This window comes from Chenopodium quinoa, unplaced genomic scaffold (assembly GCF_001683475.1).
Source record: "Chenopodium quinoa cultivar QQ74 unplaced genomic scaffold, ASM168347v1, whole genome shotgun sequence".
NCBI lineage: Eukaryota > Viridiplantae > Streptophyta > Magnoliopsida > Caryophyllales > Amaranthaceae > Chenopodium > Chenopodium quinoa.
Genome location: NW_018742959.1, coordinates 308,031 through 320,238, shown reverse-complemented (window position 1 = coordinate 320,238; position 12,208 = coordinate 308,031). Strand labels below are relative to the sequence as shown.

The following is a 12,208-nucleotide window of genomic DNA, read 5'->3' as shown; positions in this document are numbered from 1 at the left end:
TCCGTTCCAGATATTCTGAGACAAATTGTTTAAACACAAATTATATAAAAATTATGTCAAAATAGTGCATTGACATGTGTGTAATGTTGACTATGTCAGATATCCTAGGACGGAGGAAATAACATTTAGTAGTTGATTCAACACCTCTCATAAGTTCAACCTTTTTTGACCCTTATTATTGCTTAGTGAGACCGAGATAGGTTATTATTTGATAGGTTGCCGATGCTCTATCAAGTTTTCATATTAAAATATATTTACATTAAAATAGTCAATGCGAATAACAGAATAGTGCAAAGATAACACAATTTACTAGTTAGACTTGAATGAACATGTAACTACTGTAAAACGAACAGTCATTTGAGTATAAAATAACCCGATCCGAGTGTAACTAATATAGTGAAATGAAGTGTTTATACATGAAGATTCACAAATGTATACAATATCATCACCATCGCCATCGAATTAAAAATTCCTACATACATCGACTCAACTACCTTCTCTGAGATTGTAAATTGTGAGCCAAGAACAATCGAATCAACAGATATATAAAACCTAAGATGGGGACAAAAACAAAGTAGACTTCACATGTTTGCTAGTTGTGAGCCAAGAACAAAGAATCAACAAATAGATTGAAGCTAAGATGGAGAAGAAATACAAAAGGCACACTTCACAATAGAACAAACAATGCGAATGCAAATATTTACATTAGCAGGCTGCACAAACATGAAAAGGGTACAAATCGTACAGAATATACAAAGTTAGTCAAAGGTATACTAAGTTCTGGTAACAGGAAGAAACTGTTCTCCACCCTTCTTTAGCCATAACGTTGAGCGAGTTTTTTTTACATTGGCCACAAAGAGACGATATCTGAAATTGAAAACACATAAAAATAATCATACAAATAAATAAAAAACATTCAAACTCAAGGACCTTTTAGCTAAAATTTAGCATGCCAAAATCAAAACATTCATGTTCTTATTCAATTGACTGAGCAAAACCACCAGGTCCACATAATTAAGCAATTCATTGCAGACACTAAACAAGAATAGAACCAAATTTCATAGCAGTTACGATTTTCTTTTTCTTCCTCTTTTTAACACAAACTAACTGATCTTCCGAAGAATACAACTGTATGACAAAATTACCTTTCATATTCCAGTCGCTGAGTAATTACTCCATTAAGTAGAAGCTCTGAACTATAAACAGCAACTCCTGCAAACAAATACCTCAATAATAGTTAGATTGGAACCTAATTTTGAAGCTCGAAACAATTTTTGAAATGACAAAATGATACAGTAAAGTTGTAACCTTTCTCCAACAATGGCACACAGTCTTCAAAATCTTCATCACAGGATAGGACCAACAGGTCATCATTATTTGATATGAATCTGCCCATCCTTTCTATAGCCTGGAAGCATTCATTGCGAAATTTAGTAAATCTTACAATACGCATGTGGTATATGATATGGGAACTTGAAAGTGGGTACAGAATAAATAAAACATTAAAAATAAACGGATAGTGAGAAGGGTGAAAAGTAGTAAGAACCCTTAGATTCCAAAATTCACAACTCAGATTAAATCATGACTAGCATTTCCTTTTAATTTTTCACTTTCCTTCACCTTCCTCTCAACATTCACAGTTCATTAAGCTTAGTTCTTCCATGTTCCAACCTACACTTCTGGCAAGCATCTTACCAAGTTAAGGAAATCTGACAAGGGCATCACAATTCTGGCATAGTTATCACATTGCAATTGAAGAATAAAAGAAAAAAACATCCCAATCTAGTGTAATCCCACTAAGGTCATCAATCCAATTAAACTTTTCAAACCCACAAGTTTTTTTTATAATGAAATTAAACACCTTTCTTCTCTATTTAGCCTCCTCTCTCTCTCTCCTCTCCCCTGATAAATTTCTGTAGAAAACAATAATGGCAATCCTACTCAACCTTTATTTGTTACTTATGAAGATGGAAAATATGGGATCCATTTTCAAATGGAGTTGAGCCGAGAAAGTCGCATTTGAGTCTATGAATATGCCTATGGCCATATATTAAAGGAATTGAGCTGAGAAAGCCAAATTGAGGCTATGAATTTTCCTACGTCCATATTTCTGCATATGTTCTAAGATTTTCAGCATATGGAGTTGAGCTGAGAAAGTCGCAATTGAGTCATTTCTTGTGAGTTTTTTTTACTCATGTGTAGGCACGCACACACCTCCCACTTTTTTTTTTTATTCTTTTTATTGTCTGCTAGTCTAAACTTGGATTCATGAGGTCAAGCAATTCAGTTGGGATTAATAAGTTCCTTAATTATAAGGCTCAACAATACACATATGTTAAATCAGTTAAAAATATAATTCAGTTCAAGTGAATAGGATAAGATAATTTAGGAGGATTCAAATAAATATATTTATAATGCATGAACTATTTCTGAAAGGCTTGCACAAATTTATTCAAAATAGATGTAAAGGGGTTTTAAAACAGAAAACAATGAAGATTTATTTTCAACCTAACATAATATTTTATTATTGTTCCTCAAGAATATATTGGTTTTCTACTTTCCAATCTTTGAATTAAACCATAAAATAATATCACTAGATAAAAGAAGGGAATAAGGAACATGAGAAAATAGAAAAAGGCTTACTTAAACTTGTGAAATTAGATTAGATGAGCAAAAGAGAGAGGGGGGGGAAAGGTGGAGGGAAGGAGAGTGAAGAAGAGGTTGAAGTTGTAGTATTAGGATACGTACGTAAATGATGGGAGAGAGAAATTAAAGGAGATATATAAACTCAATTCAATATATGCTATCCAAAGGAAGGAGGGAACATGAAAGCAACGTTACACGGTACGTGGGACGTTTTGGAACGTGGGACGGGAATGGGAACGGGGAACATAGGCTAAAGAGTTCCTGGGACGTATGACTAGTTCTCGAAATTTTTTTTAATTAGAATTTTCTTTTTTTATTAGACTTAAATTAAAAAGTACTCCGTAATCAGCTATTAGCCAAAAAATAAATAAAAAGTTATAGTACACTGCTATCAGTACATAACTAAACACTAGGCACTAAAAATAAAATAATAATAAAAAGAAAAGATAAACAGCTGTACATGGAGTAAAAACTAGGAGTAATAATAAAACGAAAAGATAAAAAGGGAGGGGTCCACCATTTTGTTTTAAAAATTAGGTTAAGGTTATTTTACTCATTTACAGCCGTCAATGACCTTCTTCTTCCTTCTACTCACTTCTGTCTTCATTTTCCTCCATTAATGGAACTTGAAGCTTTAATTAAATCAAAAAAACTCAAGAAAATAGAAGATTCTTTCGTCTACAAATGGGTACTCTATCAAACACGAACCAGATCGCGAACCACCACGAACCAGAACGAGTAAGTTCCGCGTTTCGAGACACGCGTCCTGGTTCGCGGAACACGCCGTCGTCCCGCGTTCCTTGTATCAATGCATGAAAGTTTATAGTTAAAGGATGTAGTGAATTAAGAGAGTAATAAATTGTAGAATTTGGAAGAGGATTCGGGGGGGGGGGGGGGGGGGGGGGGGGGGGGGGGGGGGACCAAATATCTACCAATATGAATCGCGAGAAATTTAGAATTTGTATTCAATTGTTGGGGAAACACAAAGGTTGCAACAAAGACATCAATATGAGAGGATATGTTTCTTTCGTACAACTTTTCATTAAGAAACTTGTGAAGCCATACTAGAAGAGCAAGGGTGGAAAAAGATGAAGGAGTGGAATAAAGAGAGCAAGGAAAAGGGTAAGGTAGAGCACTTTAAAGAAAGTGCGTTCTGAAGTATAGTTTTAATATTTAAGTAACAAATTGTTAGAGAGTGAGGGAGAGAGGTAGAGGAAGAAGGAGAGGGGAAAGAGGGTTGGACTAATGGTTTGGATGCATTGGAAAGAGGATTAATCCTACATATATTATATTGCAAAGTTCTAAGAATCAACATAAGTTTCGCTAAAAACATAAAGCAAAGAAATAGAGAGAGCAAAGAGCTTGAGAAAGAAGGGTAGGGACATTGAGAACACTTTTAGATGACCAATTTTGTATTAATGTTGATCACAATCATTAAATTATACTTCTTCCATTAGACCATCATTGGCACCAAATTTTCCATTAGCTTCACTAATTAAGGATTAACAAATAGGGAAACCTTGCACAATCTAAGGGATTGTTTCCATAGTTTTATTGAATCTACATGATTAAAATAATATTCTCTCTTGAAATATGTATTTGTAATGGACCTTTAATATATCCAACAAATTATTTGCCGTTATCTCCTTAATCAAGAAAATACAAAAAGTCGTAGGTGTTTCTTCAGATGGAAAATCACTTACTCCACCCTTATTAAAGCAACAAAGACGCACGCTTATAGAAAGGAAATCTACTCTGACACATACTTCTTTCGTTCCAAATTAGTTGACATGTTTTAACTTTTGACATTATTCACTAATTTTAATTTGACTAGAATTTGTGGTTTAGAGATAAGACAATACAGTCACATGGGATCTTACGAGATTATTTTCAATGTGAATTTTCAAAATATTAACTATTCATGATTTCAATTATTGGAAATTAGAGATAATTATGGTTGAATTTGTGCATTGGAAATTTATGGTTTATAAATAAGGGAAAAAAAATCATGTGGAATCTTAATTCTTTTCAATGTGTATTTTCAAAATATCAACTTCTTTTGATTTTAAATTATTGATAATTAGAGATATTTATGGAAATTTATTCAATATATATTGATTATGACTAGGTTTTTTTTTTTTTTTTTTTTTTAATTATGTGTTTTCCACAATAAAAGTAGATAAATACATTTCAAAAAATTTCATGTCACTCTAACCATGTTCAAATTTCAAAAAACAAAAATCCCAAGCCTTGTTAGGCATCGATGGATCGGATTTTAATACGTGACTTGAATCCAACACCCATACTCAACAAACATAGAAGACTAGAAGTAGGTGCAGCCTCTTTAAACAACTCCTTAGTTAAATAATGTCAATTGTGCGAAATAGATAGGCATTAAGGATTGTGTAGTGATTGTAAAGACATCTAATGTTGAACCTCTGATTTCTTCCCTATGTTTAGTCTAGTAACTATTAATAGAGCTACACTTTAACCTAGAGGGAGACTTCCAAGTTAGCTCACGGAAGAGGAATCCTCTCAATGTGGAGTAACTATAAGGAACTTGGACAAGGCAAACACAAAACTGCACGAAAAGTCAGAGCACTTTGCATAATCAAATGGATGTTTTCCCTTCTGTTTAAAAATCAAATGGCAAGTTTGCATCCTTTTATTTTGCCTCCAGTATAAGGGGATTGAGATGTATAACACCTTCAGCATTGTTCATTAAATGAAGATTTCTCTCTAATCTATGTGACTAACTTTTCCCTTTTGGATTGCAATTTAATTACTAAAATTTAGTTGGTTTGAGATTGATAATATGGAGTTGCTCAGGTTAATGAGTTTGATTGATTCAAGATCATAAACTTATCATAATTAGCCTTAATCAATAACACTTCAAAGTTCTCCCCTCTTTCAAATCCCTACAGCTTCTTACTCAATGCCTACCTCACATGCTTCATTGAACATAGGTAACAGCACTCTGACATTCATCATGTAAACAAATTCAAAAGTAGAATAGATATTTCCAAATAGAAACAATTATTTCCTCCTTTCTCTTTTACCCGCAACGTTTGAAAATTTGCAATATTCAAATTCTCATTTGATCACCTTTGTTGATTTATATATTGGCGACATATAGTCAAGTAGGGTCAAGTTAGATTCATCTCGATTTATATTTTCACAACATTGATTTTTTACAATTTTTTCTATAATTACTTAATTAGAGATATAAAGGGTTAAAATTAAGCATTGGCAAGCATGAAAGTCAAAACGTAGTGAGTAAAAGAGAACGGAGGAAGTATTGAGGGGGGAAAAAATTCTTTTTTGGAGAGGGGTGCAGACAAAACAACACTGACAAATGAAATCTATACCTGACCATGAACTGCCTTCACCAAGCTTGAAATTACTTCTTTCCCAGGCTTTGCATTTGGAGTGATTAGAACTCTTTTACCCTGCAGGTCAATTACTAATAAGTAAACATATCTGCTGAAAATTGTCTTTTCTGTGCAAGAAGAAAAATTCAAAAATGAAATAAGACTTGCCTCCAAAAGAGGATAGCGACTTGCATGCGCCAATGACCTTGGCAAGTTGAAACCTAGCTCTTTCTCCTTCTTAGCATCACGAAGGATGTAATTTTTCTCATCAATGAAACAGTTAGCTTGTCCACAGCTCTCAAGCCACAAGTGTGTCACAACAGGTTTTGCATAAGCAATAGCTTCTAACATGTTTTTTGTGCGTACAAACCTATCAGCAACGAAGTGTGTGGCCTCCGAAATTAAAGAAGCCACTGAAACACTGAAACGAGACAAAATCTGCAGCAAGATTGGCACACAATTGGAGCTATTCTAACTTAACAGCATAAAGACCAGGGTCCATTAGAAAACTTACCTTCTTCTGCTGCTTAATGATATCGTCATCCAAGTGTTGGCTGAACAAAACACGAACATTGTGCATTTCTCTTCTCTGCCTCAAACCTTTGAAGGGAGAGCTGGTTCTCTGCTCGCTGGCAATCAGACCACTGACTTCTTTCTTGAGTGATAAACTCTTTTTACAAGATGGTGTATGATATCCATCACCCATGCAAATGGGTGAAACTGAAGTTCTAGGAGTTTTTAAGTTAACAGGAGTACTATCTGTTGGGATAGATAATTTAGGCAAGTTTACAGGTGATCCATCTATTGTGGCAGAGGCTAAGGTTCCTTTGGCAAGAGGGGATGATGCATCTTGCTTCTTGGAAGAAAATTGACGAGTATTTCTTGATGATAGCATTCCACTAGAAAAGAGACCTATCTCATCTAGTGTACTTCCTGCACGCTGAGTAGTGCTTGACCTTGATCTTGATCTTGTCCGTCGAGCAATAAACCCCATTGTGAATTCCGGGCCCCTGTCAGCACTAAATGTGTACCCTTTGTCCCCGCATTGTTGGTCCTCGTTAGAGGCACGCTGAATGTGTCCTGTTCTACAATTCAACCCATCAACCTTATTGCTGTTAGCCAAAGCACTGTCGTTTCTATTGTTCAAATTTTCAGAGACTGCGTTATTTCTTGTCTTCCGCTTTCTTTCATGAACTAAATCCAGGCAATGCCTTTCTCCAGAATCACCAAATGCATCATCCATATTTTCAGAGACCGCATTATTTCTTGTTTTCCTCTTTTTATGATGATGCATTATACTCTGAGCAGCCTGTTGAACAACTGGTGTAAATGTACTAGCTCTCCCTCGTAAACTCCGCCTTTTTAATGGTTGGGGTGGATTATTAATTAGTTGTCCTTCAAAGTTACTCTTTGGTTGCTTGCCACCAACACTCACTGCACCTCCATCGGATGATTCCCTATCTACTGTCGAAAAGTTTTTCATACTGGACCTGTTCTGTTTCACCTTAGAGTTAACTAGGTCAACATCAAACTTTCCCATGGTAGATCGTCCACGTGTCTTGATCGTCCTTTTACTTCTGGATCTAGTAACGACTACTGATGTAGAGAACCACGCTCTTTTCTGAAGTGAACATTGCTTGGAAGGATCATTTTTCATAGCTTCTTTTTGAGTTTGGCCTTCCTCACTATGACAACCTAGATCAACCACATTATCATCATTATTCACAAGTTCAGTTACCGCTGCCAGTGCCTCCATAGCTTCAGCAGCCATCTGAGTGTCAACTCCCACATTATGTATATCCGTTGATTGAGGATCATGCACTCCTGCTGATGCCTCTTGCACTCCTGCTGATTCCTCTTTACTGCAAGAACCCAAACCTAATTCCTGACCTGAGCAATTATATACTTTCTTTTCTGAATGCATCTCTTTGACTTTACCTTTCTCTCCACCATTTACTGTTTTTAAATCAGAACTTAAAAGGCCTGTCACGGAATTATGTAGATTTTGCTTCTTTTTCTCATTTCGTAACTTTCCAAGAGATTTATTTTCTCTGATTTCACGATGCCGGGAACTCTGAGGTTTTGGGCAAGACTTAGGGGTCCCATAAAGCATATCTTTCTTCTTAATGAAGAACTCGCCACCTCCTTCATCCTCAAGGTTGTCATCCCATTCATATATTGAAGCTTCAGCAAGTATACTCTTACGTCTGGCTTGTTGAGCAACGCTCTGTGCTCCTTTTCCAATGGCTCCAGGACTTTTATATTCAGCCACAGCATTTTTACGTAATAAAGATTCATCTGACTCGAAAACATTAACTTTCAGGAATCTGTCAACAAATTCAAGAGCAGTAGTTTGTGATAGTTCTCCAGGCTCTTGAGAATCTACATAACTCAGTCCTGCCACGTCATTCTTACAGACATCATCCTTTCTATCACTATCACTGATATTATAATCAGATTCTAGATCAGCTACATCCTCTTCCCTAAACAGTTTACGCGCCAATGATCTTACAACACTGCTTTTCTCTCCACCACTTGATCCTTCCTCTTCACTAATTTCCATATCTTTTTCTCTACCAGCTCTCTCAACATTAGAACTTCTGCCACGATCATCAAAACAATGAATCTCAGCAGACCCATTGTCAGCATTCTTCTGACGTGCTGCAAGTCCAGCATCCCGTAAAGTTGCTATACGAACAGAAGCAAATCCTCTTTCTGCAGAACCTGCAAGAAAGGCTGCTCAATCAGAGGACTAAACACATTTGAAAAAGAAGATTTTAGCTGTAACAATTGAAATAATTTATCTACAAATAGACACTAGTATCTGTTGCGAACTTTCAGGACACCAAAATGACAAAGCTTATAACAACTGCAATCAAGGAATTGGTAATTGCAGCACCATACAAAAAAGTGAAAGGCATAATTTTAGAAATCAATCTATACACAATTTACGAGTTGCATAACCATAGCTCATAGGCAGTGGGACAATGTATATACAGAACTTAAACAACCCCTCTCCAGCACCCCAAACAACTACTACCTCCGTTACATATTAATTGCAACTTAGGGGTATTATTTGTGAGACATAAAATATTTCAAAGTTGCAACTAATATGTAACGGAGGTAGTACTATAATAGAAGCAAAATTGCCATTTAAGCTTAAATAAACCATGAATATGCAGGTATATACATAGAGAACCTCAAAATCCGACAAAAACAGTAGGAAAAAAGAAAGGCAGTTGGCCAACCCAAACACGGTGCTACATCACCTGAAAACATTGATTCTGATCTATCTCCTCCATCCTCTCGACGACAATTAGAAGTTTCCTTTTCCACAAAGCCAGCTGTTTGGTTGCCACTTCTGTCCTGCAACTCAACATCTATTGAACCCACTGCACCGCCCGAAGTTTCAGCTTTTTCAATACCTCTCCTACCACTATTGCACTCGCTACCATCGTTATCATCCGACACTTCAAGCAACTGGGTGTCCATATGCTCACCAAAATCACCCCCATCATCATCAATCACATCAGTTTCACCAGAAAGTTCCATAATTTGTGTTTCATCATCGAAAACCAATGGTTGTGTTTCATCAAAAGCCGGTCCCTGAGCCAAAGCCGGAGTGGCAGCCGCCTTCGGCTCAGGGGGATAAGGTACATTTTCATAGTTCCGTCCTAACATTTTAGGGTTTTATGAACAAAAGCCTGCAACAAATTTATCACTCAATTATTAAAAAAAAAAAAAAAAAAAAAACTCAAAAAATCACGTTAAATTCTTTCTGGCTAAAAGATATGAACAAAAAAATTCTACCAACAAAATCGCTCAATTATAATCTTACATAACTTCATTCAGTAATTATAACTAACAGTTCATAAAATTACCTTTGAAGAAACCTAAATTTACTAAATTGACAATTAAATTGACGATTAATGGTATAATGCGAAATTGATATTCAATGATTAAAGAAAACAACATACCTCTGAGACGCTGGTTCAATGCAGGAGAGAAAATGAAGCCGCTTCAATGGAGTATTTCTCAAAGTAGGCTAAAATGGAGGGGAGAGAGTAAGGGAGGGATGCAGCAGTAATTAAACTGTAAAAGTGAAAAAGCTTTGAAAAGGGGCCAAAAAAAATTTGGGAAATTATTCTGTGTACCCTTACAGGATGTTTGGTACGAGGGATAGGGATAAGGAGGATAAAAGGGTGGGATAAGTTTTGAGGATTAGTATGTGGGACAAGGATATAAAAGAGGTTGTATTTTGTTTGGTTTGAATTGAGAATTATATTAAGATAAAGTAAAAAAGTTACTTAACTACCCTTATTTAAATTTCTCTTTTTTCTCCATTATTTCTTTCATTAAGGGTAAAAATGTATTTACCTCCTTTGTTTTGTCCCCAACCCTTATAGCACCTCCCCCTAATTATTTTGGAGGGGTAACTTGTATTTTTATCCCTATCCCCCTCTCCTATGTTATCTCTATCCCCCTAAACAAACAAGAGTATATTTGAATCTCTTTCTTTTTATCCCTATCCTCCTCTTTCTATCCCTCCAAACAAACACCTTCCTAAGGTTTAAAAAAATGCGTCGTGTACCCTTGAGGTTTGTAAAATATATGCCAAATACCCCTAGACTCATAACGAATGGTAATTTTGTAAGATTGAGCCCCCCCCCCTCTCCTCAAATTCTATTAAATTATAACAATGTAATGCTAATGTAATGCTAAACCATTTAATTATCAAGTAAACTTAGTTAATAAATCAAATTCTAACACCCAAAAGTTTAGGATTTAAAATGATCTATGGAGTCCAAATTTTTATGTAATTTTTGCTTTTAGGCGGTTTTATTGCATAAATATAAAGTACTATAAAGGAGTCAGTGTGTTGGCATGATTTAGTTTGATAAGTCAATGATATATGCATTTGTTAGATGATTAGGGTATTTAGTGCATTTTTTTACAAACCTCAGGGATACACGGAACAATTTCCCAAAGAAATTAACATATGCTTCTTCCTTTTCGAAATAAATAAAGATGCGTAGAAATTATTCTGATAAATGTATGTATTTGTCAAAATAAAAATTAAGGAGTAACAAAATAACTTTGTACGTAAATTAGGGGGTATAGGTCAATTTACCTATTTAGGCTTATCACAAATTTTCATATGTTGCTGGCCACAGCGTGCGGCCAGCCACAATTTTTTTTTTTTTTTTTAAATCCTCTTCTCTCTCTCCTCTTTCTCTCTCCTCTTTTCTTCTTCGATCTACCACAATCTGGGCATGGTTGGATCTGGGTATGGTTGTGGGTTTGATCCTCTTCTCTCTCCTCTTTCTCTCTCCTCTTTTCTTCTTCGATCTCCTAGCCGCATGAACATCATCGTCGTCATGGATTGCGCCTCTTTTCTTCTTTGATCCTCCGATGCCAATCCTCCACTTTTCATTCCAATTTTCTATTGATTTCTGTTACCTCCGTCTTTGCGGTCGCCTTCTTCGTCTTCGTCGTCAGCAGTATGTAGCACACAATTCTATCAATTTTTTTTAAATTGATAAAATCAGAATAGTCCTCAGCCCAACAAATGTGCAAGAGGGATTTGCTAGTATGAAGGTCATATATTACTCCCTGATTACTTTGATACACAATTCAGTACTAGTGTTCCTTTTGAGATGTTAAAAAAATTATGGGTATGAGCTTAAGAACTTGCATCATTCCTGCCGGTGCAAAATCTTGTTTGTGGTTAATTGTTGTGGTGGTTGGAATTGATGATTAGGTAAGGGGTTACTAGGTCCGATCAGGGGTTACTAGGTCGGTCATGGGTTACTTAGCTTGTTCAGGGGTTAATAGGTCCAGTCAGGGGTTATTAGGTTGATTAGGGGTTACTTGGTCAGGGGTTATTAAGTCGAGTCAGGGGTTACTAGGTCGGTCAGGGGTTACTTGGTCAGAGGTTAATAGGTCCGGTTAGGGGCTACTACGCCGGTCAAGGGTTACTTAGTCAGGGGTTACTTGGTCGGAAGGGTTACTTGGTCAAGGGTTACTAGGTCGGTAGGGTTACTTTTGTCATGTGTTAGCTAGTCACACTGTGTGGCCAGCCACACACAAAACCTCCTGTAGGCTTATTCTGTTCACCTTATTTCACTTATTTCATGTTTAATAAGTTCAGATAAGTTCTGTTAGGTTAAAATAAGTTCAGTTTAGTTAAG

At 36.0% G+C, this 12,208-nt stretch overlaps 1 protein-coding gene across 3 annotated transcripts; it reads right to left on the bottom strand.

The window, feature by feature from the left end:
- Positions 1-643: 643 nt before the first annotated feature.
- On the bottom strand, positions 644-10,162 carry LOC110728723. 3 transcript variants are annotated; one of them, XM_021908370.1, is made up of 8 exons: positions 9,995-10,162; positions 9,287-9,721; positions 6,532-8,732; positions 6,186-6,455; positions 6,015-6,095; positions 1,309-1,408; positions 1,146-1,212; positions 644-867 (listed from the first exon to the last, which is right to left on the bottom strand). In XM_021908370.1, the coding sequence occupies exons 2-8, from the start codon at positions 9,696-9,698 to the stop codon at positions 774-776; spliced, it is 3,225 nt and encodes a 1,074-aa protein (XP_021764062.1). In that variant the 5' UTR covers positions 9,699-9,721; positions 9,995-10,162; the 3' UTR covers positions 644-773. The 3 variants fall into 3 exon arrangements, 2 of the variants coding, with proteins under 2 accessions (XP_021764062.1, XP_021764061.1); XM_021908369.1 differs by having other exon boundaries at positions 6,532-8,741; positions 9,995-10,154; XR_002512748.1 differs by lacking the exon at positions 644-867 and having other exon boundaries at positions 6,020-6,095; positions 6,532-8,741; positions 9,995-10,159.
- Between the last annotated feature and the right edge of the window lie 2,046 nt (positions 10,163-12,208).

Coding starts and splice junctions, on each gene's coding strand:
- LOC110728723 (XM_021908369.1), bottom strand. CDS start 9,698: ATGTTAGGACGGAACTATGAAAATGTACCTTATCCCCCTGAGCCGAAG. Junction 6,456..6,531: donor TCATTAAGCAGCAGAAGAAG/GTAAGTTTTCTA, acceptor ATCTTGCTGCAG/ATTTTGTCTCGTTTCAGTGT. Junction 868..1,145: donor CAGCGACTGGAATATGAAAG/GTAATTTTGTCA, acceptor TTTCAATTTCAG/ATATCGTCTCTTTGTGGCCA.